The following is a 22576-nucleotide window of genomic DNA, read 5'->3' as shown; positions in this document are numbered from 1 at the left end:
CTCTCTTCACAGATGCTGTCCAACCAGCTGAGTATTATAGAATTGTACAGTGTGGAAACAGGCCATTCAGCCCGACATCAAAGCCAATAATGGCGCCGTGGTTAGTGCAATGCCTTTCAGTACTAGCAATCTGGGTTCAATTCCCACCACTGCCTGTAAGGAGTTTGTATGTTCTCCCACAGTCCAAAGACTTTCTTAAAAGCTGTCAATAACTCAGCTTCAGTCGCTTTCTCAGGCAGAGCATTCCAGGAACTCGCCACTCTCTGGACAAAGTTGGCCCCTCTCGTAAACCTATGCCCTCTAGTTTTCTCTGTACTGTGATGGCGGCATTTCTTACAGACTATCCTTGCTATTCACCTTATAATTGGAATAAAACTCAAACATGCCCTCTCTTAACTTCCTCTGGGGGGAAAAAAATCTAAAGATGTAGCACGTCCAATTTCTCTTTTAAACTGCTCCATCCCACATAATGTTCTTCTGCACCCTCTCCGGCACTGCCACATCCTTCCCATACTTTGGTGACAGGAATTGCACACAGGAATCCAGCTGAGGTCTGACCGAGGTTTCATAAAGTCGACAAAATTTCCCTATTTCTGTATAGGGTGCCCTGACAAATGAAAGCCCGCATTCCACATGCCTTCCTAACCACATTGTAGAGCACGGAACCGCGTAGACAGTATCTGTGTTCCCACCCTCAAGTATCTATGAACCTGTTCTTCAAGGTTGTCCTGTTCCTCAGACCCTTCTATCCATGGTGCATCATTCTAGCCTCATTAATATTCCCAAAATGCATCACCTCACATTGTCCTGAGGTAAACCTTACCTGATATTTCACTAAAACATGAGGAAAAGTTGAGCAAACTAGGGCTTTTCTCTGTGGAGCGAAAGAGGAGACTTGATAGAGATGATAGAAGTGGGCAGCAAGTACCTTTTGGTGGAAATGGCTCATACCAGGAGGCAAAACTTTAAAGTAATTGGAGGAAAGTATGAAGGGGGGATGTCAGTTAGGTTTTTTTTAAACGCGGAGCGTGGTGAATGCTTGGATTGAAATACTAGGAGTGGAGGTAGAGGCAGATATGTTAGAGACATTTAAAAGACTTAGATGGGCACATGGATGAAAGAAAAATGGATGGCTGTGTATGTGAGGAAAGGGTTAGATTGATTTTAGTGTACGTTAAAAAGTCAGCACCAAATTATGGGCCATAGGGCCTGTACTGTTCTATGTTCTAAAGCATTAATATATATTTCTACATTACTTTCCACACTGTCCCCAACTCCATCGACCTCTGTGTCACCTGTGAACTTAGTGATCTGCCTCCCACATCAACATCCGAGTGTAACAACACAACTGAACTCCTCTACTTATGGACACCTGCACTAGACTGTCACCTAACCCTTCGCCATCTACAGGCTTACTTTATGTATAAATGCTTACAGTTCTGATTAAATTCATCTTCCCTGTTCTCTCCCCAAACATTGACTAGTATCTCCAGCACTAGCTGGGCCCAGCAAACAATATTTTTGAAGAAATTCTGAAAGGATGATAGAGGGGAAAAATAAATACGTCATCTCACTTCCAGTTTAGGGGCAGTCTGCGAGCTTTTGCTGACATCCAGAATATTACTGTCCAGCGGCGTAGTCAGTAGTTCCGCCCGCATGAAATATGGCGCAGAGCACGTGGCGGCCCACGGGCGGTGACGTCATCCAGCGGCGCCGGGTCGCGGAGAACCGGCGTGAGGCGGAGGCAATGGCGAGGTCCGGGCTGACGGCGCTGGGACTTCAAGCTTGGCTTTCGGAGCAGGGAGAGCGGCTCGGCATCCGGCAGCCCACGCCGGTACAGGAGAACTGCATCCCCGCCATCCTCCGGGGTGAGCTCCTCTGTCGGACATCCCACTCCTGTCTTGCCCCCTTGTCCCTTCCCCTCCACACCCGATCAACCCCTGACCTCGGCTTGTGTTCTTCTGTTCCCAGGGCAGGACTGTCTCGGCTGCGCTAAAACTGGCAGTGGCAAAACAGCGGCTTTCGTGCTCCCCATCCTCCAGAAGCTGTCCGAGGATCCATATGGGATATTCTGCTTGGTACTGGCCCCGACCAGGTATCTGTGACTAGCTCATCACTGGGAGCCCGTGTACTGTCTATCCCTTTTACATCGGGGAAAGACGGGATCGGGAACAAACAACACAGAACGCCAGGAGGACTCAGGGGGTCAAAAAGAATCAGTGTAGGCAGAAGGTGAAGGGTTGACGTTTCAGATCGAGATACTGCGTCGGTTCTTGTGAGGAGTTTCCAAATCTGAAACGTTGATTTTGTTTTTCTTCCCCCATTCACCGCCTCACCTGCCGAGGATTTCTGGCGTTTTCTGTTTTTGATTTAGAAAGCTCAACCACTGTTGATGTTGGGACTGATTCCTCCTTCTCCACTCTCAGGGGAGGTTGGGTATTGTTAGTTCTGCCCAGGAGTGTTGGGTACAAGGTTCCCGGGGCCTTCCACTGGTGAAGAGGTAGGTGTGGACCCTGCCCCATGGTGGTGGGTGGATGGGAGTGCTGGGTGTTTGCTACCCAGGGACAGTGTGTTAAGGACTGGTGCTATTTTGAGAAATGTCCACAGTCATCAGTTAAGATTCCCTGTATCCAGGAGTGATTCGCCCCAATACTCGCCATATTCAGTAAAGTGTAGTTTCACTTTTTTTTAAATGGTAGAGGCTGTGGCCAGGCAATGGTCAAGGAGATGTTACAGACCAGAAGCGTTAATTCCCATTGAAGCTCACCAACTCTCACCACAATCTGTGGTTTGCTCTTTGCAGAGAACTGGTCTATCAAATTGCAGAACAGTTTCGAGTCCTGGGAAAGCCACTATCCTTGAAGGACTGTGTAATTGTTGGAGGAATGGGTGAGTATGTGACACATGGTGTGCACCCTGCTCTGTTTTGCTCGGCTTGGCAAGCATATTTCAATGCAAGGGTATTGTAGGAAAGGCAGATGAGCTCAGGGCATGGATCAACACGTGGAATTATGATATTGTTACCATCAGTGAGACTCGGTTGCAGAAGGGGCAGAACTGGCAGCGCCATATTCCGGGGGTTTAGACGTAACAGATCAGGAGGAATTAAAGAGGAGGGGTGATGCTTCTAGTCAGGGAAAATGTCATGGCAGTGAGCAGTCAGGACAGACGGGAGAACTCGTCTGCTGAGGCTTTGTGGGTGGAACTGAGTAATAAGGTATGACTACGTTAATGGGCTATATTGCAGACTACCCACCCAACAGACCTAAGGATTCAGAGGAACAAATTTGCAGAGAGATTGCAGACTGATGCAAGAAACATAAGGTTGTTATAGTAGGTGATTTTAACTTTCCACGTATTGACTGGGACTCCCATACTGTAAAAGGGCTAGATATGATTGAGTTTGTTAAATGTGTTCAAGAAAGTTTTCTTAATCAGTATTTAGAAGTCCCAACAAGAAAGTGTGTGATACTGGATCTGCTAATAGGGAATAAGACAGGGTAGGGTGACAGAAGTTTGTTAGTGAACATTTTGCACCTGTGACGTGACCGACAGGTTGAAATTCCAAGTTGGGGAAAGGCCAATTTTGACAATATCAGAAAGGAATGGGCAAGTGTGGGTGGGGAGAGGCTGTTTTCTGGCAAAGGTGTACTAGGTAAGTGGGAGACCTTCAAAAGTGAAATTTTGAGAGTACAAAGCTTATAATGTGCCTGTCAGAATAAAAGGTAAAGATAACCCAAGTGTAGGGAATCTTGGTTTTCAAGAGATAGGTGGTGTTCAACAGGTATAGACAAGCAGGAACAAATGAGATACTATATAAGAAATGCAAGAGAACACTTGAGTCAATCAGGAAGGCTAAGAGAAGGCACAAAGGTGCCTTAGCAGACGAGATGAAGAAGAATCCTAAGGAATTCTACAGATATGTTAAGAATAAAAGGATTACAAGGGACAACATCGGTCCTCTGGAAGATCAGAAACCATGCGCGGAGCCAAAAGAAATGGAGGGGAACTTAAATGCATCTGTATTTACTCAGGAGATGGATACAGAGTCTATAGAAGTGAGACAAAACAGCATCCTTAGCAACAGGTGTGGTACCAGAGGATTGGAGGATAGCCAATGTTGTTACGCTGTTTAGGAAAGGGTCTAAAAATAAACCAGGAATTTGTAGGCCAGTGAGCCAGACGTCAGTTGTGGGAAAGTTACTGGAAGGTCTTCTGAGGGACTGGGTACATGGACATTTGGATAGACAGGGACTGATTAAGGGTAGTCAGTTTTGCAGTACAGTAGGACCTACCAGGGTAGGTTTTACACAGAGAACATTAGGGCACCGAGCAGTGCGTGGAACAGAGGGATCTGGGAATACAGGCCCATGATTCACTGAGAGGGTCATAAAGAAAGCCTTTGGCACATTGACCTTCATAAATCAGAGTACAGTCAGCCCTCCTTATCCGCAGATCCCGTATGCGCGGATTCAACCAACTGCGGATTGGGAAAACCTGGAAGTTCTCTCTCCAGCATTTGTTGCTTGAGCATGTACAGACTATTTTTTCTTGTCATTATTCCTTAAACAATACAGTATAACAACTATTTACATAGCATTTACATTGTATTAGGTATTATAAGTAATCTAGAGATGGTTTAAAAGTACAGGCAGTCCCCGGATTATGAATGAATTCCATTCCTGAGTCTGTCTTTAAGTCGGATTTGAAGTCGGAACAGGTACATCTGGTATTATTTGGCGTCAGTTAGTCAAACGTTTTTCTTAGTATATAGTACATATTTTACCTTTCTATGCATATAAAACACTTAAGAAACATACATATTTCAATAATTAAACCACTGCATTGCTTAGTAATAATTGTAGCTTTCATCGGGGCTGGGCCTTTTATATGCTCCATTAAAATTGTTCCAATCGTTGACCGAGTGTAGCCTAACGCTTTTCCAGTGACCGATGGCGTTTCACCTCGTTCCGATTGCGTTATTACTTCCACCTTATTTTTAATCGTGATCATGATTATTTTTGCGAACAGAAACACTGCGGATTCAGAGCTGCACCGCCAGGTCCTAATGTCCAGCACACGGAGACACGTTAAATAAAGTCCGGGGTTCCGCGGGGTCCTAAAGACCACCGCAGTGAGACAGGTTAAATAAGGGACTTGAGCATCCGCGAATTTTGGTATCCGCGGGGGGGGTGGGGGGAGATCCCGGAACCAATCCCCCGCAGATAAGGAGGGATGACTGTACAGCATATATGTCAAACTCAAGGCCCGTGGGTCAAATCCGGCCCGCGGTGGAATTACCTTTGGCCCGTGAGATAATATCTAATTACTATTAAAGCTGGCCCTAGTAATCGAAGCGCCTATGGCGTATGATATGGCTAATGCTGAGTTTATTCAGGCACCAGGTTTTCAGGGTTTTTAGTGTTTATTTGGCAGTCTTGCTTGGCAGTCTTCTTCATAAGAAACGGAATTTGTAAAGTGAAACACTTTGTAGTTATAGCAGAGACTGAGACACATGAGAGCAGGCTGAAAAAATGGAGGCAACGAAAGCTGCGTTCGCACGCATCCGACTGATCCGGCCCGCATGAAGCTGCATTTTGCTCAATCCGGCCCGTGACCTAAAATGAGTTTGACACCCCTGCAGGATATGGGATGGTATGCTGAAGTTGCATAATATATTGGTGAGGCCTAATTGGAGTATCGTGTACAGTTCTGGTTACCTACCTACCTAAAGGATAGATCTAAATGAGGTTGAAAGAATACAGAGAAAATTTACAAGGATGTTGCTGGATCTGCAGGACCTGAGTTATATGGAACAATTGAATAGGTTAGGACTTTATTCCTTCGAACATAGACGATTGAGAGGAGATTTGATAGAGGTATACAAAATTACAGGGGAATAGATAGAGTAAATGCAACAGGCTTCTACTGAGTTTGGATGGGAGTACAACTAGGGGTCATGGGTTAAAGGTGAGAGGTGAAAAGTTTAAAGCTAACATGAGGGGAAGCTTCTTCACTCAGAGCGTCATGAGAGTGTGGAATGAGCTGCCAGAGCAAGTGATGCATGCAAACTTGATTTCAATGTTTAAGAGAAGTTTGAATAGGTACATGGATGGTAGGGGTATGGAGAACTATGGTCTGGATGCAGGTGGATGGGAGTGGGCAGTTTAAATGGTTCAGCACGGATTAGATGGGCCGAAGAGCCTGTTTCTGTGCTGTACTTTTCTATGACTCGGTGACAAATTCCCTTACTGTCTTGCTGTTTCCTCTTTAGACATGGTCAAACAGGCAGTCGAACTTGCCAGAAAACCTCATGTTGTTATTGCAACTCCAGGCCGCCTGGCGGATCACATCCGGAGTTCCAACACCTTCAGCCTAAAGAAAATTAAGTTTCTGGTAGGTAAGAGTTTGACAGAATGTGGCTGCGGATTGTCCAAATATTGCCCGCTTCGACTGGAGTTAGAAATGTCGGAGCTGGTGGGTGTGGGGAGGTTTGGAGCCAGGATCGAGCTCCCGCTTGCAGTGACCTGCTTAGGGCCTGGTGGTGAAATTGATGTCGTTAATTTATTTCATTCAGAGATACGGCATGGGAACCGGTCCTTCCAGCCCCTAGAGCCCATGCTGCCCAATTTCACCCATGTGACCTGGATATCTTCGGAATGAGGGAGAAAACCAGACCACCCCAAGGAATCCCACACCATCACGGGGAGAACGTACAAACTCTTTACGGACGGTGGTGGGATTGAACCCAAGTCACTAACAGCTATACTACACACACAGAATGCTGGTGGAACGCAGCAGGCCAGGCAGCATCTATAGGGAGAAGCAATGTCGACGTTTCGGGCCGAGACCCTTCGTCAGGACTAACTGAAAGGAAAGATAGTAAGAGATTTGAGAGGGGGAGGGGGAAAATGTGAAATGATAGGAGAAGACCAGAGGGGGCGGGGTGAAGCTGAGAGCCAGAAAGGTGATTGGCGAAAGTGATACAGAGCTGGAGAAGGGAAAGGATCATGGGACGGGAGGCCTCGGGAGAAAGAAAAGGGGAGGGGAGCACCAGAGGGAGATGGAGAACAGGCAGGGTGATGGGCAGAAAGAGAAAAAAAAAGGGGGGGGGAGAAAAACAAAAAAAAAACAACTAAATATATCAGGGATGGGGTAAGAAGGGGAGGAGGGGCATTAACGGAAGTTAGAGAAGTCAATGTTCATGCCATCAGGTTGGAGGCTACTCAGCCAGTATATAAGGTGTTGTTCCTCCAACCTGAGTGTGGCTTCATCTTGACAGTAGAGGAGGCCATGGATAGACGTATCAGAATGGGAATGGGATGTGGAATTAAAATATGTGGCCACTGGGAGATCCTGCTTTCTCTGGCAGACCGAGCGTAGGTGTTCAGCAAAACGGTCTCCCAGTCTGCGTCGGGTCTCACCAATATATAAAAGGCCACATCGGGAGCACCGGATGCAGTATACCACACCAGCCGACTCACAGATGAAGTGTTGCCTCACCTGGAAGGACTGTCTGGGGCCCTGAATGGTGGTGAGGGAGGAAGTGTAAGGGCAGGTGTAGCACTTGTTCCGCTTACAAGGATAAGTGCCAGGAGGGAGATTGGTGGGAAGGGATGGGGGGGACAAGTGGACAAGGGAGTCGCGTAGGGAGCGATCCCTGCAAAAAGCAGAAAGGCGGGGGAGGGAAAGATGTGCTTAGTAGTGGGATCCCATTGGAGGTGGCAGAAGTTACGGAGAATTATACGTTGGATCCAGAGGCTGGTGGGGTGGTAGGTGAGGACAAGGGGGACACTATCCCGAGTGGAGTGGTGGGCGGATGGGATGAGGGCAGATGTGCGGGAAGTGGGAGAGATGCATTTGAGAGCAGAGTTGACGGTGGAAGAAGGGAAGCCCCTTTGTTTAAAAAAGGACATCTCCTTCGTCCTGTAATGAAAAGCCTCATCCTGAGAGCAGATGTGGTGGAGACGGAGGAATTGTGAGAAGGGGATAGCCTTTTTGCAAGAGACAGGGTGAGAAGAGGAATAGTCCAGGTAGCTGTGAGAGTCTGTAGACTTATAGTAGATATCAGTAGATAAGCCATCTCCAGAGATGGAGACAGAAAGATCAAGAAAGGGGAGGGAGGTGTCGGAAATGGACCAGGTAAATTTGAGGGCAGGGTGAAATTTGGAGGCAAAGTTAATGAAGTCAATGAGCTCAGCATGCGTGCAGGAGGCAGCGCCAATGCAGTCGTCGATGTAGCGAAGGAAAAGAGGGGGGGTGGATACCTGTATAGACTTGGAACATGGACTGTTTCACAAAGCCAACAAAAAGGCAGGCAGAACTGGGACCCATGCGGGTGCCCATGGCTACACCTTTGGTTTGGAGGAAGTGGGAGGAGCCAAAGGAGAAATTATTGAGAGTAAGAACTAATTCCGTTAGACGGAGGAGAGTGGTGGTAGAGGGGAATTAGTTAGGCCTGGAATCCAAAATGCTGCCCGCTTTCTGGGTTATACTCATGTTCTGATAACCAGCTGTTAATAGGGACCATTGATCAAATCCCGGAGAGACCTTTCCTGTCTCCCAAAGCCCTGTATCAACTCAAAACCAGTTGCAGAAAATATAATCGAGTCAGACTTAACAAAATTGGTCATTGGTTGATTATTGTCACATGTTCTGAGATACAGTGAAATGCTTTGTTGTGCTTCCCAGTTAAAGTTCAAAGTAAATTTATTATCAAAGCACAAATACAACCTTGAGATTCATTTTCTTGTGGGCATACTCAGTAAATCCATAATAGAATAATAACTGCAATGGAATCGATGAAAGACTGCACCAACTTGGGCATTCAACCGGTGTGCAAAAGACAACAAACTATAGAAAAACAAAAATAAATAATAGTAACAAATAAATATCGAGAACATGAGATGAAGAGTCCTTGAAAGTGAGTCCATAGGTTATGGGAACATTTCAATGATGGGGCAAGTGGAGTTATCTATCCCCGTTGTTCAAGAGCCTGATGGCTGAGGGGTAATGACTGTTCTTGAACCTGGTGGTATCAGTACTCAGTACCCTGTACCACCTTCCTGATGGCAGCAGCGAGAAGGGAGCATGGCCTGGGTCCCTAATGACAGGTCATTCCCAATATAAATGCATTGAGGTTGTACAAAGGGAAAAATAACAGGATACAAAGAGTGTTACAGTTCCAGAAGATGGGCAGCACAGGTAGACAATGAGGTACAAGGGTCTTGACGTGGTAAACAGAATGAGTTCATTTTTATCATGTGGGGCGGAGGCTGTCCTTGAGTCTGGCTGTGGACGTTTCAGCCTTTTGTCAATTCTGCCCACTGGGAGGGGGGAGAAGGGGGAGAAATTGGCATGGGAGGGGACTTCGTATAACAAAAATAGTTTAAAATCTGGTCCTTGTTTTTTTTTATAAATTTTTTAAAATTGAATTTTCAAATGGTTACAGAAGGAAAAAAAAATTATCAACCCTTCCCCCCTCCCCTTAACCCCTCCCCCCTAACAGATCCCTGTAGAAAGAGAAAAAAAAAAGAAAAGAATGCCTGGATATCAGAAGATCCCCACATGCTCCATGGAGTTCATAATAGCTTTAGTATACATATTTATTTCTTTCCCCAAATAACCAATAATTTTATCTTCGGAACACCTATATATTTAATCCTATCTTTTGTAAATAAGGGCGCCAAATTTTCAGAAATATTTTGTAGTTATCTCTTAAATTATAAGTAATTTTTTCAAATGGAATGCAGCTAAAAGCTATATCTATTTTCATTTTCTTAATGTATGTTAAAATTCTTTTCGCCAGTCCATTAAGCCCATTAACATTAAAACTTTAAAAATTCAGTAAATTAGTCATTATTTTTAACAGGGTTACTCCAGTCTATAGTAATACTTAACTTTTCAACTTTCGTAGTACCTTGGGGAATCTTTTTAAAATTCTCCGTGTTGCTATGTGTCTCCCCCCCCCGATTGTCCAGGCAAAGAAAGAAAGATTAAAGAAAAATAGATTGTAAAGAAAAAAGATAACAAAATACCCCCCTACTAATGTTGTGTATAAAGAAAAAACACAACATTACCCCCCTCCGTTGTGTGGGACATGGCAATCGCTATGATTACACACATGAATCCCGTAGCAATTGATCCAAAGTTCCCCCAGCTCCCCCGTAACATAAAAAAGTATATATAAGAGAAGAAAAAATAATATCACTACTCTTGATTAATATTTCTCAAATTTTTACCTTTCTACCCCTGTATCATATAATTAAGAATATATTTAAATATTCTTCTGTCCATTCACTGTCCCTGTCTTCATCTTTAATCCGTTTCACTTTTAAATCTTTGGCTGTGGTTAGTGAATATTTGGGAGTTCTTGTGCAAATTCTTCCGCATCCTGATAATCAGTAAAAGATCTTCTTTTTCCATCATCCAAAAAAATTATCAGGGTTGCCAGGTGGCGCAATATAAATTTATAACCCTTTTCCCATAAAACTTTTTTCGTTAGGTTAAATTCCTTCTTTCTCTTCAAAAGGTCATAACTTATATCAGGATAGAAAAGAACTGTTTTCCCTTCTATCATCAATGGCCCGTTTCTCTTTCTGGCACGTTGGGCAGCCGCCTTCAGGATCTTTTCTTTATCTTGATATCTTAAGCATTTTATCAAGATTGATCGTGGGTTTTGATCAACTTGAGGTCTTGATCTTAAGGCTCTGTGAGCCCTTTCAATTTCAATTAACTGGGTTCCTTCTTCCATTTCCAAAATTTTCGGAATCCATTTTTGAAAAAAAATTATTGGATCCTCTCCCTCTATACCTTCTTTAAGTCCAACAATCTTAATATTATTTTGTCTGTTAAGATTTTCAAGTACAGCCACTTTTTCCAACAACTGTTTTCTTTCTGATGTCCAGGCAAAAATATTATCTTCCATTTTATTCACTCTATCAATGGTGTCTCCCGTTATTTCTTCCAAGTTTTTAATTTTCTTGTCCATTTTGTCCTGTCTTTTCATCATTTTATGAAACAATCTTCATATTTTTAATATCTTTTTTATTACTTTAAATATTTTTAATTCATGCATTATTTGCACCAAAGATTTTTTAATGTCTCCAATATCACCTCCAACCTCTTCCTGTTGCTCTTCTTTGTTTGTCTCTTCATCTTCGTCTGATTTATCCAGAGAATCTGATTCCACCTCATATTCACTTTCACTTTCAGTTCCGATCATAGCTGGGATTTGTAGTTTGGGTTGCTCGTGTTTGCACATGCCCCTTCCTTCACGCATGCGCAATTCCTGTTGCTTTTTTTTTTGGGAAACTGTTGATGTTGCCGCAGTTTCCTGTTCTGTATCGCCGGAGGTAAAAAGCACTTGAGCCCGAGGCTCTTTCATGGCGGCCGGCCTTGATTCTTTTCCAACTTGTGTTGTCTTCAAAGTAGTAGTTTTCTTCTGCTTCTGTTTAGGAGACATATCTTAAGACAATCCTGAGTAGTTTATAAGTAATTTTAAAAAAGTATTTACTAACTTTTTTTCACTTAAATATTATTTTACTTTTTTTTTTTTACGGGAGAGCTGGATTTCCACGTCTCGATCCTACGTCATCACGTGACGTGTCCCCCCCCCCCCGTTCCTTGTTCTTGCCTGATTCAGCAGCAAGAAGGATCTTCAAACAAGAGAGCCATGTTAAAGTTTATAAGTTATTACTTAAAGTTATATAAAGAATGAAGTACAAAAAGATAGAATGCTAAAGCAGTAAAAGACACAAATAATACTTATCAGCCAGTCACTAAGCCACACAATATGCTACCGGAGGGAACTCAAGTGTCCCAACAGCTTCTCCCTCTAAGTGTCCTTGTCTCTGTATCCAGCTCGGAACACTGGTCATGACCCAGCCAAAGAGAAGACTCATTTGCACAACAAAATTGCCCCTTTTTATACCCTTCAAAAATTTAACTTTTACCCCAGAGCTTTTCCATCCCTTCGTGATACCATCCCGTATTCCCTTATCCCTTGCGACCTTCGATCTAGGCACTGAACTCAGAAACAGAGACAACAGGTTTGTAAAGAGAAACATTCTCCAGCAGTATCTAATCTCAAGGATGTACGTTCATGCACATCCCCAGAGTGTCACCACATTCAGAGATTAAAACATTTTTTTCTTACAAACTTACATTTTGTGTTTTCTATCTCAGCACGTACAAGGGAGGAATGAAGTTGTAACTCATTCCTTACAATTGGCTGCTTTCCCAAGGCTGCGGGAGTATAGTCAGGTTGTTCAGAAAGGCGTATGGTGTGTTTGCCTTGTTTAGTTGAGGGATTGAGTTCAAGAGCCGTGAGGTAATGTTGTAGATCTAGAAAATCATGGTGCGACCACACGTGGAGTATAGTTCTGGTTGTCTCATTATAGGATGGATATGGAACTTTAGAGAGAGTGCAGCGGAGATTTGCCAGAGAGCTGCCTGGGTTGGAGAGCACGTTTTATGAGTTTGGAGCGATGGAAGAGGTGATTTGATAGAGGTGTGCAAGACCAGAATCAGGTTTAATATCACTGGCATACGTCGTGGAATTTGTTGTTTTGCTGCTGCAGTACAATGCAAGACATAAAAAAAACCTATCAATTACAATCTTACATATAATAAATAACTCTCAAAGATGGCATCAATAACTCAAAAATAGAGCAAAAACTAGCGAGGTAGTTTTCATTGTCTGCTTAGAAATCTGAATTCCCTATAACTAGCACATTCCTTATCACCAGCTGTGATACAACCAGTTAGAATGCTCTCCAGAGTAAATCTGTAGAAATTTGCTAGAGTCTTTGCTGACATACCAAATCTCCTCAATCTCCTTATGAAACATAGTCACCTTTGTAATTGCATCAATATGTTGGGCCCAGGATAATGTTGACACCCAGGAACTTGAAAACTGCTCAGCCTTTCCACTGCTGATCCCTCGATAAGGACTGGCGTTTGTTCCCTCGACTTCCCCTTCCTGAAGTCCACAATTACAAACATAAGGCAAAGGAACAGAATTAGGCCATTTGCCCCATAGAATCTGCTCTGTCATTTCATCATGGCTGATCCATTATCCCTCTCAGCTCTAATCTCCTGCTTTCTCCCAGTATCCCTTCATGCCCTGTTCAATAAAGAATCTATCTACCTTTGTCTCAACTATACCCAATGACTTGGCCTCTACAGCCACCTCTGGCAATGAATTACACAAATTCACTCTTTAGCTGAAGAAATTTCTCTTCACCTCCTCTCTAAAAGGATGCTCCTCTATTCTGAGGCTGTGTCCTCTGGTCTTGCACGTACCCACCTTAGGAAACATCCTCTCCACAACCACTCTCTCGATGCCTTTCAGCATTGAGGTCACCCCTCAATCTTCTAAATTCCAGTGAGTAGAGGTCTAGAGCCATTAAACACTGCTCATATGATTCCAGAACCATTTTCATGAACTTCCTCTGAACCCTTTCCAAAGTCAGCACATCCTTTTTAAGATGAGGGGCCCAAAACTGCTACAATACCCCAAGTGAGGCCTCGCCAGTGCTTTATAAAGCCTCAACATTACATCCTTGCTTTTATATTCTAGTCCTCTCAAAATGAATGCTAACATCACATTTGCCTTCCTCACCACAGACTCAACCTGCAAATTAACCTTTAGGGAATCCTGCAAAAGGACTCCCAAGTCCCTTTGCACCTCAGATTTTCAAATCTTCTCTCCTTTCAGAAAATAGTCTACGCTTTTATATCTTCTACCAACGTGCGTGACCATACACTTCTCAACACTATTCCAGCTGCTAGTTCTTTGCCCATTCTCCTAATCTAAGTCCTTCCGTAGCATCTCTACTTTCTCAAAACTACCTGCCCTCCACCTATCTTCATATAACAAAGCCATCAACTCTGTCACACACACACACATATATATATACGAAAAATGTAAGAAGTGGTCCTAACACAGACTCCTGTGAAATACCACTCGCCAGCGGCAGCCAACCAGAAAAGGCTCCCTTTATTCCCACTCTATGCTTCCTGCCAATCAGCCGATGCTCTATCCTTGCTCGTATCTTTCCTGTAATACCATGGGCTCTCATCTTGTTTAGCAGCCTCATGTGTGCCACCTTGTCAAGCAGGCCTTCTGAAAATCCAACAACATCCACCGATTCTCCTTTATCTATCCTACTTGTAATTTCTTCAAAGAATTCCAAGAGATTTGTCAGGCAAGATTTTCCTGCAAGGAAACCATGCTGACTATGGCCTGTTTTATCACGTGCTTTCAGGTACCCTGAGACCTCATTATTAGCAGTCGACTCCAACATTTTCCCAACCACTGAGGTCAGAATAACTGGCCTATAGTTTCGTTTCTTTTGCCTCTCTCCCTTCTTGAAGAGTGGACTGACATTTGCAATTTTCCAATCCTCCAGAACCATGCCAGAATCAATTAATTCTTGAAAGATCATTACTAATGTCTCCACAATCTCTTCAGCCATCTCTTTCAATCTCTACATGCCTGGGGGTGTAGACCATCTGGTCCAGGAAATTTATCTACATTTAGACATTTCAGTTTCCCAAGAACTTTCTCCCTAGTAGTGGCAACTTTGTTCACTTCTGTCCCCTGACACTCAAACTTCTGGCATACTGGTAGTGTCTTCCACAGTGAAGAATGATGCAAAATACTTATTCAGTTCATCTACCATTTCCTTGTCCCCCATCGCTACCTCTCCAGCATCATCTTCCAGTGGTCTGACGCCCACTCTCACCTCTTTTTTACACTTGACATATCTGAAGAAACTTTTGGATTCCTCTATAATGTTTTCGGCTAGCTTAGCTTTGTATTTCATCTTTTCCTTTTTAATTACTTCTTTATTTGCCTTCTGTAGGTTTTTAAGTTTCCAAATTCTGTTTTATGTTGGCTTCGACTTCTCTTGTCAGCCACTGGCGTGTCATCCTGGTTTTAGAATTTTTCTTACTCTTTGGGGGGGAGGGGTGTGTGTGTGCTTTTATACACGCACGCACGCACACACACACACACTTCTTTTCCAAATTGATTTTCCAATCAGTTTTGGCTAGCTCCTCTCTCATTCCTCTGTAATTTTTTGACTCCACTGTAATACTGAAACACCTGACTTTAGCATCTTTTCAAATTGCAGGGTGAATTTTACCATATTATGATCAATAGTCCTGAAGGGTTCCTTTACCTGAAGGTCTCTAATCAATTCTGGTTCATTGCACAACGCCCAATCCAGAACAGCTGATCCCGTCATGGGCTCAACCACAAGCTGCTCATAAAAGCCATTTTGTAGGCTTTCTGGAAATTTCCCCTCTTGGGATTTCCCAATCTACCTGCATGTTGAAATTCCCCATGACAAATGTGACATTGCCCTTTTGACATATATTTTCTATCACCCATTGTAATTTGTAGACCATATCTTTAGATCTGTTTGCGGGTATGTACATAACTTCCATCAGGGTCTCCTTACCCTTGCAGTTCCTTATGTCCTACCCACGGTTCAACACCTTGCTGTGTCACCTCTTTCTAATGATTTGATTCCATCTTTTACCACTCCACCACCTCGGCCTACCTGCCTGTCCTTTTGATACAATGTGTATCCTTGGGTGCTAAGATCCCAGCTATAATCTTCTGGCCACAATTCAGTGATTCCCACAATGTCATACATCCCGATCTATAACTGTGCTACAAGTTAATCTGCCTTAATCTGCACTGTCTGTTCAACTATAACAACTTCAGTCCTGCATTCAACCTTTTTGATTTTGTCCACCTTTTACATGGCAGCTCATCCTGTTGACTGCAACTTTACCTTATCAACAGTCTCTCCTTGTTAGCAGTCTCATTGCACACTGCCTCTGTTTGTAAACCAACTATCTCATCGTCAGCACTCTCTCCAGTTCCCTTAAATCCTCCCAAACAACTCTCGCAAAGCTGCCCTAAGGATATTGGTCCTCTTCCGTCTCAGGTCTAACTGGTTCCTTTTGTAAGCCAGTTGCCTTATCACTGAGAGATCAAGTGGACAGCCAGAATTTTTTTTACCCAGGGTGGAAATGGCTAATACAAGGTGATTGGAGGAATGTATAGGAGGATGTCAGAGGGAGGTTTTAGTGGTGGGTTCATGGAATATATTGCCTGGGTCAATTAGTTGAGGCAGATATCTTGGGGACATTTAAGAAGCTTTTACATAGGAACATGAATGTAAGAAAAATATTATAATATTGAAGCAGACGGGCCTGTACTATGCTGTAATTTCTATATTCCATTGACAGAATTGGTGGACAGGAGGCTGATTTTCAGGATAGACTTGGCAAGTTACAGCGAGGGCAAGTGAGTGCGGGAGGTTGTCAAGACTGAGGATGAGAGAGGGGACTTGATGTTTATTTTGTCTGAATTGGTTCTGTTCCATTTGAGTAACTGTGTACCTTTGATCTAGGTACTGGATGAAGCTGATCGGTTGTTAGAGCAAGGTTGTACTGATTTCACACAAGACCTGGAGGTGATTCTAGGTGCTGTTCCAGCACAGCGACAGACTCTGCTCTTCAGCGCCACCCTCACCGACACTTTGCAGGAGCTCAAAGCGATCGCAATGAACCAGCCCTTCTTCTGGGAAGCTAAGACTGAGTTAGTACAGATACCATTTGGCTAAGATACAGACTAAAGCTCCCTCAACACTGTCTGACAAGACAATTCCAGGGCAGGGAAAGCACGGATTAAATAAAAAAAATACTTCCTTTCATTGTCCTCACTTTGCTTTATGACATGCTGGTGTTTTGAGTAATTCGCTGTGTGAATTCAGCAGTGTTAAGGTGTCTTTTCTAGTTGGGTGGTGGAGGTCCAGAGAATTTTATCTGATCTTCCTCTTAATCTCGTGCAACTGACCAGTGTGATGCAAAGCTGGAGGTTTGCTCCGAACGGGATGTTGCTGGGTGGATATAGACTGTGGGGAATATGGGCTGGATATTTAGGGATTGGGGGAAGTTGTTGGGATAGGGCTGGGGAAAAGGGGCGAGTGTTTGGACCATTTGACACTTCTGACCCTCCCCTCCTCCGTTTCATGCCTAGAGTTCGCACTGTGGCGGAGCTCGAACAGCGGTACCTTCTGATACCAGAGCGAGTGAAGGAAGCTTACCTTGTGCACATTGTCCAGAAGTTCCACGATGAACATGATGACTGGTCCATTATTATTTTCACAAGCACCTGCAAGTAAGTTCCATAAATGCGGGTACATGCACAGACGTATTATTGTCAGAGGCTGGGTAGACGCCAGTGAGAACGAGACCTCAGTGGATTACTCTTGCTGGCCTCAGTGTTTGCTGCTCTAATTGCTACTCCTGTCTTGCAGAATGTGTCAAATTCTGACCATGATGCTACGGAGATTCAACTTCCCATGTGGAGCGCTTCACTCGATGATGAAGCAGGTGAGTTAGAGATTGCAGTACACATTTGGATACAGAATAAAACTCTCTGCGTTTGGATGGAGGCCAGTTGTCTCGTCAAAGACACTGATGCACAATTACCTTAGGGGCATTGTCTGAGCCCAGCCACCAAAATCTCTTCCTTCATAATAGTCCTCAAAATATTCCTCAGAATAGTCTTCCTTCATCTCAAGGTCTGAAGTAAGGATGTTTGCTAAAATTAGGTAAAATATTCATGCAGTTAAAAATAAAGCAGAACTTACCTGAACAGGATACACTACAGAATTTCCCCAAGGCTTCCTTGACAGCAGCTCTTGAACCTAGAGCAACTGGTTAATGGGAGCAAGTTCTCCGAGTTGACAGCCACTTTATCTGATGTTTGTTCTTCATCATGGGGTCAAAATCCTGGAGATTCCATCTTTCTTGTACAGTGGTGGTACCACTGAATGGACGACATGGTTCATGAAGGCAAACTTGCCGTTGACTGAAGGGTAGTTAGAGACTGACAACAAATGCTGGCCTTGCCAGTGATTCCCTCCATCTCATGAATGAATAGAAGAAAATAACATTAACAGATCAGACACTTACAGGGCAGGTAAAGGACTGTAAATGGATATGGCCCAGTCCATCACAGGTAAAGCTCTCCCCACCACTGAGCACATCTGCTTGCAGCGCTGTCACAGGAAAGCAGCGCCCATCATTAAGGACTCCCACCATCCAGGCCATGTTCTCCTCTCGCGGCTGCCATCAGGAAGGATTGACAGGGGCCTCAGGACCCACAGCCAGGTTCAAGAACAGTTACTACCCATCAATCATCAGATTCTTGAACCAGAGGGGATAACTTCACTCACCCTGACACTGAACTGTTCCCACAACCAATGGATTCACTTTCAAGGACTCTTCATCTCATGTTTTCAATAGCTATTGCTTATTATGTTTTTTTCTCTTTGCACATTGGCTGTTTGTCTTGCTGTGTGTGGTCTTTCATCAATTCCTTTGTTTTTATATTTACTGTAAATGAATCTAATGGTCGTAATAGTGATGTATATGTACCTTGATAATAAATTTTCTTTGAACTTTATAAGGGAAGTTGCCAGGACCTTGGGATATTTTGGGGATAACTAAAACTGGTATGAGCTTTGGTCTGATTGGTTGTTTCTCCCTTTACAGAAGGACAGGTTTTCCACACTCTCCAAGTTCAAGTCGAGTATCTTCAAGATCCTGGTGGCCACAGATGTTGCTTCTCGGTATTGAATCCTGGGTCCATTTCTTGTGCTTGGTGGTGGGGTTTGCCTGTGCCTGGGGCTAGAGGGCAGGAGGTTGTGGTGGTCATAGTGAGAGTTCTGTTCTCAGAGAAGCAGCTGTGACTGACCACTGATGTTTGTACTCTATCCTTGCAGAGGACTTGATATTCCCACAGTCCAGGTTGTCATCAACCACAACACACCTGGATTGCCCAAAATCTACATCCATCGGGTGGGCCGCACAGCAAGAGCAGGTACGCAAGGCACTCCACTACCTTAAACTCACTCTAGTGTTCTCTGGAGGAGACTGGACAGTCAGTGTTTCGGGTCAAGACTCTGTCTTGAGTGAAAAGGAGGGGAACTAATGTATAAATATTCCTCCATAGATGCTGCCTTATTCAGAGTTCTGCTAACACTTTTGTTATTCCAGATTTCAGTATTTATGGCTTCATCTCCATCTATACTATTATCCTTTCCTTTCCCAAGCTGCTGTAATGGAGCATAAAACAAACTGTGGAAGAACTCAATGTATTTGAGGGTCTTGACCCAAAACATTGACCATCTCTGTGGCCTCATGGAGAGGACCTGCTGTATACTTGCAGCAGTCTATTTAATTTTCTTACAGATTTTAGCATATATGGTCTCTTGAATCTTTATGCTGAAATGATTTTTTTTCCTTCTGTAGGTCGAAATGGTATCTCTATTACTCTTGTCACCCAGTATGACATTCACCTTGTTCATGCAATCGAGGAGGAAATAAGTGAGTTCAACCTGGTGCTGGGGGTAGCAGTTCCCTATTGGAGTGCAGGATGGCAGGGGCACTTCAGTCCTTAATATAAAACGTGTAACTATTTTGTTAACAGAGACCAAATTGCAGGAGTTTCCTGTGGTTGAAGATGAGGTGCTGAAGATTCTTACCCACGTCAATGTAACTCGGCGACAGTGTGAGAGTGTGAGTAGTGGGAGCACCTCCTGGGGCTTTGGGTTTGTATTTAGAGGGACCCGGAATCAACTTCTTGTGAGGAGATGCATGTTGCTTAACCAAGGTCACATTCCTTCAGTGATCCTAGCCTACTGTACTTGGCATTGTTTGTTTCAGTAATGAAACTGTTTTATTTGCAGGAACTTGAGTCAACTAACTTTGACGAAAAGAAAGAAATCAATAAGCGGAAGCAAATGATTCTTGAAGGACGGGTAAATAGGGCAATGCTTTCAAATGTTTTCTTCAGTGGAGTCTGTAACATGGCATTTGACACCCCTTGTCTCCAACTGTTTACACTGTCTTTCTTGTTCGAAGGACCCAGACCTGGAGGCGAAGAGGAGAAAGGAACTGGAAAAGCTAAAGGAGAAGAAGCGAAAATTTCAGCAGAGGATGCATGAAACCCTAGAGAGAGAGGCAGCCACACGACTCAAACACAGACTGCTGAAAAAGCGAAGGAAACAAGAAAAGAACACACGGAGGGGCCCTGGTCCAGAACAAGTTCAAATGTAGAATTATTTATACTTGCCATTCAAAATGGGACTGTTCTCTTTCATCCAAGCAGGAGTGTGCTTGTATGAAAATCTTGTGCATTGTAAAATACCAGTTGTATAGATATTTCCAGAAACATCCCTTTGCCATCATAGTGACTGTTTTATACATTATAAATTGAATTGTGGAGTTTCATATTATACTATCTTGTATGTTCTTGAACTAAGAACAGTTCCTTCATGTCACCCTAAACATTTGGACTCATTCCTGTGTCATAGCCCTATTGTGTATGATGGAGGTGATGACAGGAATATCAATTTTTTCATTTAATCAAGGCAGTATAAGTGGAAGAGAAATTCCCTCTACCTGTTGGTAGGAACCAGAAGTAAAATGGACAGGTATTGATGCCAGACAATGGAAGGACTTCAGTGTTCAGAAAGGAAACTGAGGGCAAACCCAGAAATTTCAAGTTCATGGTAAGGAAGCTGTTGGAAACTATAGTAGGGACAATAACTTATGTAGCTTTGATTTCTTCATTGAGTATGCAACAAGGATTCACATTTTTTTATGATGGTTAATACTACAGGATAGAATGGGTCAGTTAGACAAATTTAGAATGAGAAGGGATCTAATTGGAATACACAAAACTGACTATAGAGGGGAGAAGGCCCTGGAAGAAGGGTGGGTCTCAAGATTCACAGTAGTAATTTCATTAGGTGGAAGAAGCAATACTGTAGAGTGCTTGGGCAGGAGAACAATTGCAGACCAAATGCTATTCAGGGTATGTGAATAGATTTTTAAACCCTGATGGTTGTTTGGGGGGGGGGGAGGGGGAAATCAGGAATATGGTATTGAGATAGTCATTGATTTGATGAAGGCTAAGGGCTGTATAGCCTCTTGCTTTTCCATTGCCCTCTCAATGCAAGGATTAAAATAGGAAAGTCAGCAAAAATTTATTGAAGGCAAATTGTCCATAAATCATACATTTGCAATGTATATATACCCAGACTTTTTTTAAAAAAAGTGTTTCAGAAAATGAAGTCTGGTGGTATAGCTCAAGGAATGAGACTTATTTTACTAATGTTTTCCAAAACCACTAGATTATAAACAAAAATTTTAAAAATGTGCAGCTGAGTAAACAATTAATATAAGACTTCTAGACCACCTGGAAGGACTGGTAGAAAAGGTGTAGAGAGAACCGATGAAATTAACCCCCCCCCCCCCCCACCAAAATGTAAAGGTATAAATCTTGGCAGAAATGAAGCAAAATATGAACAACAATTAAGACAGACACACAAAAATCTTTTTAGTTGGCAGGACAATCCAAGAGAGGTATTCACACTAATTATGTAAACTACAGGAAATAACATTAGATCAACAGGAATGATGTAAATAGTCACTTGATGGGCCATAGGGCTTGTATCTACACTGTTTGACTCTTAGACAATGGAACTATTTTAGCCTGTTCTCAACTGTTAAGCCAGCAATTCCAACTACCCCAATGCTTTGTCAAGGTTGGCCAAGTTCAGGTGTTATATTTTCTGGCCACTCAGCTGTATGTACAGAATAGCTCAGCGTCAGCAAGACCCCTTTTCTATATAAAAAAGGATCCTGAACTATGATGGAAAGTGTTGACTCCATTTTTTCTATTGGTAAATTCTGTCACAAATGTTTATAAAGGAACTGATACACATTTGACTGTACTACTTTTGCAGATGCTTTCTTATGATCATTACAGCCTTTATTTTGCTTGTAATACTTGAAGACAGAGGCTTCAAATGGAACAATTTGTGGATGGAAACTAAATAGCTAAAGAATGCTGGAACATGTAATGATATTAATTTGAATGCATGGCTAACACATCCCATGTAGTATTGAGGGAGCACTGCACTGACAGAGGTACCCCCCCCCCCCCCATGACATTAAATAAACTGACCATCTACCCAGGTGGATACAAGAGATTCTGTAAGCAAAAGTTGAGAGCAGACAAACATCAACTAAAATTCATCATCTGGAATCCACCAGACTGAAGAGTCACAAGCAGAATCCCCCAGACTGGGGAACAAAATGAAAGGTGCAAATACTTCAACTCTTCTCTGGAGCCCAAGGCATTGTTTCATTTCCAATAATGGCACAGAACTAATTGTGCAGTTATTGACAGATTAGATGTATTTGGTTTAAACGAGAACAAAAAGTGTATAGTTTGATGTTGACAATGTACAATTATCTTCTTGATAAAACAAGCAGCCATTAACTAGCTCCTAACATCAAATAGAATGTTTTCTCTGCCAAGTATTTCATTTACTAAACTATTAGTTTATACATATTGGGGGCTGAGGGGCTCCAGTTTTCCCACCCTTTAGTCTTGGCTATTCAATTGTACTGATAGCAAGTTCAGTATTAACACTTATTTACATTATAAAACTGAAAACAATCCAAATCTGAT

The 22576-nt window shown here is 43.1% G+C and overlaps 2 protein-coding genes across 3 annotated transcripts in view; one reads left to right on the top strand and one right to left on the bottom strand.

Moving 5' to 3' along the window:
- LOC140739847 (homer protein homolog 3-like) overlaps positions 1 to 1630 on the bottom strand; it is a 50264-nt gene extending 48634 nt beyond the window's left edge. Inside the window, exon 1 of one of the 2 annotated variants that reach the window (XM_073068444.1) lies at positions 1575 to 1630. The gene's annotated coding sequence lies outside the window, so the exon portion shown is untranslated. The remainder of the gene's footprint in view (positions 1 to 1574) is intronic. The other variant, XM_073068443.1, reaches the window with a different exon arrangement.
- Positions 1631 to 1638: 8 nt separating this feature from the next.
- ddx49 (DEAD (Asp-Glu-Ala-Asp) box polypeptide 49) lies at positions 1639 to 21752 on the top strand. The gene is made up of 13 exons (XM_073068442.1): positions 1639 to 1868; positions 1972 to 2095; positions 2804 to 2889; positions 6275 to 6396; positions 16434 to 16621; positions 17063 to 17203; positions 17343 to 17418; positions 18586 to 18662; positions 18816 to 18913; positions 19345 to 19419; positions 19523 to 19611; positions 19782 to 19853; positions 19957 to 21752. The coding sequence occupies exons 1-13, from the start codon at positions 1664 to 1666 to the stop codon at positions 20149 to 20151; spliced, it is 1548 nt and encodes a 515-aa protein (XP_072924543.1). The 5' UTR covers positions 1639 to 1663; the 3' UTR covers positions 20152 to 21752.
- The last annotated feature ends 824 nt before the right edge of the window (positions 21753 to 22576 follow it).

The sequence above is a fragment of the Hemitrygon akajei genome, chromosome 16 (assembly GCF_048418815.1).
Source record: "Hemitrygon akajei chromosome 16, sHemAka1.3, whole genome shotgun sequence".
Classification (NCBI taxonomy): Eukaryota; Metazoa; Chordata; class Chondrichthyes; order Myliobatiformes; family Dasyatidae; genus Hemitrygon; species Hemitrygon akajei.
This window is presented reverse-complemented; position numbering and strand designations above follow the sequence as displayed.

What these genes read in the sequence shown, in the direction of transcription:
- ddx49 (XM_073068442.1), top strand. Translation starts at nt 1,664, where the DNA reads ATGGCGCAGAGCACGTGGCGGCCCACGGGCGGTGACGTCATCCAGCGG. An exon ending in CATCCCCGCCATCCTCCGGG is followed by an intron (nt 1,869 to 1,971) that starts GTGAGCTCCTCT and finishes TTCTGTTCCCAG; the next exon opens with GGCAGGACTGTCTCGGCTGC. An exon ending in TGTAATTGTTGGAGGAATGG is followed by an intron (nt 2,890 to 6,274) that starts GTGAGTATGTGA and finishes TTTCCTCTTTAG; the next exon opens with ACATGGTCAAACAGGCAGTC.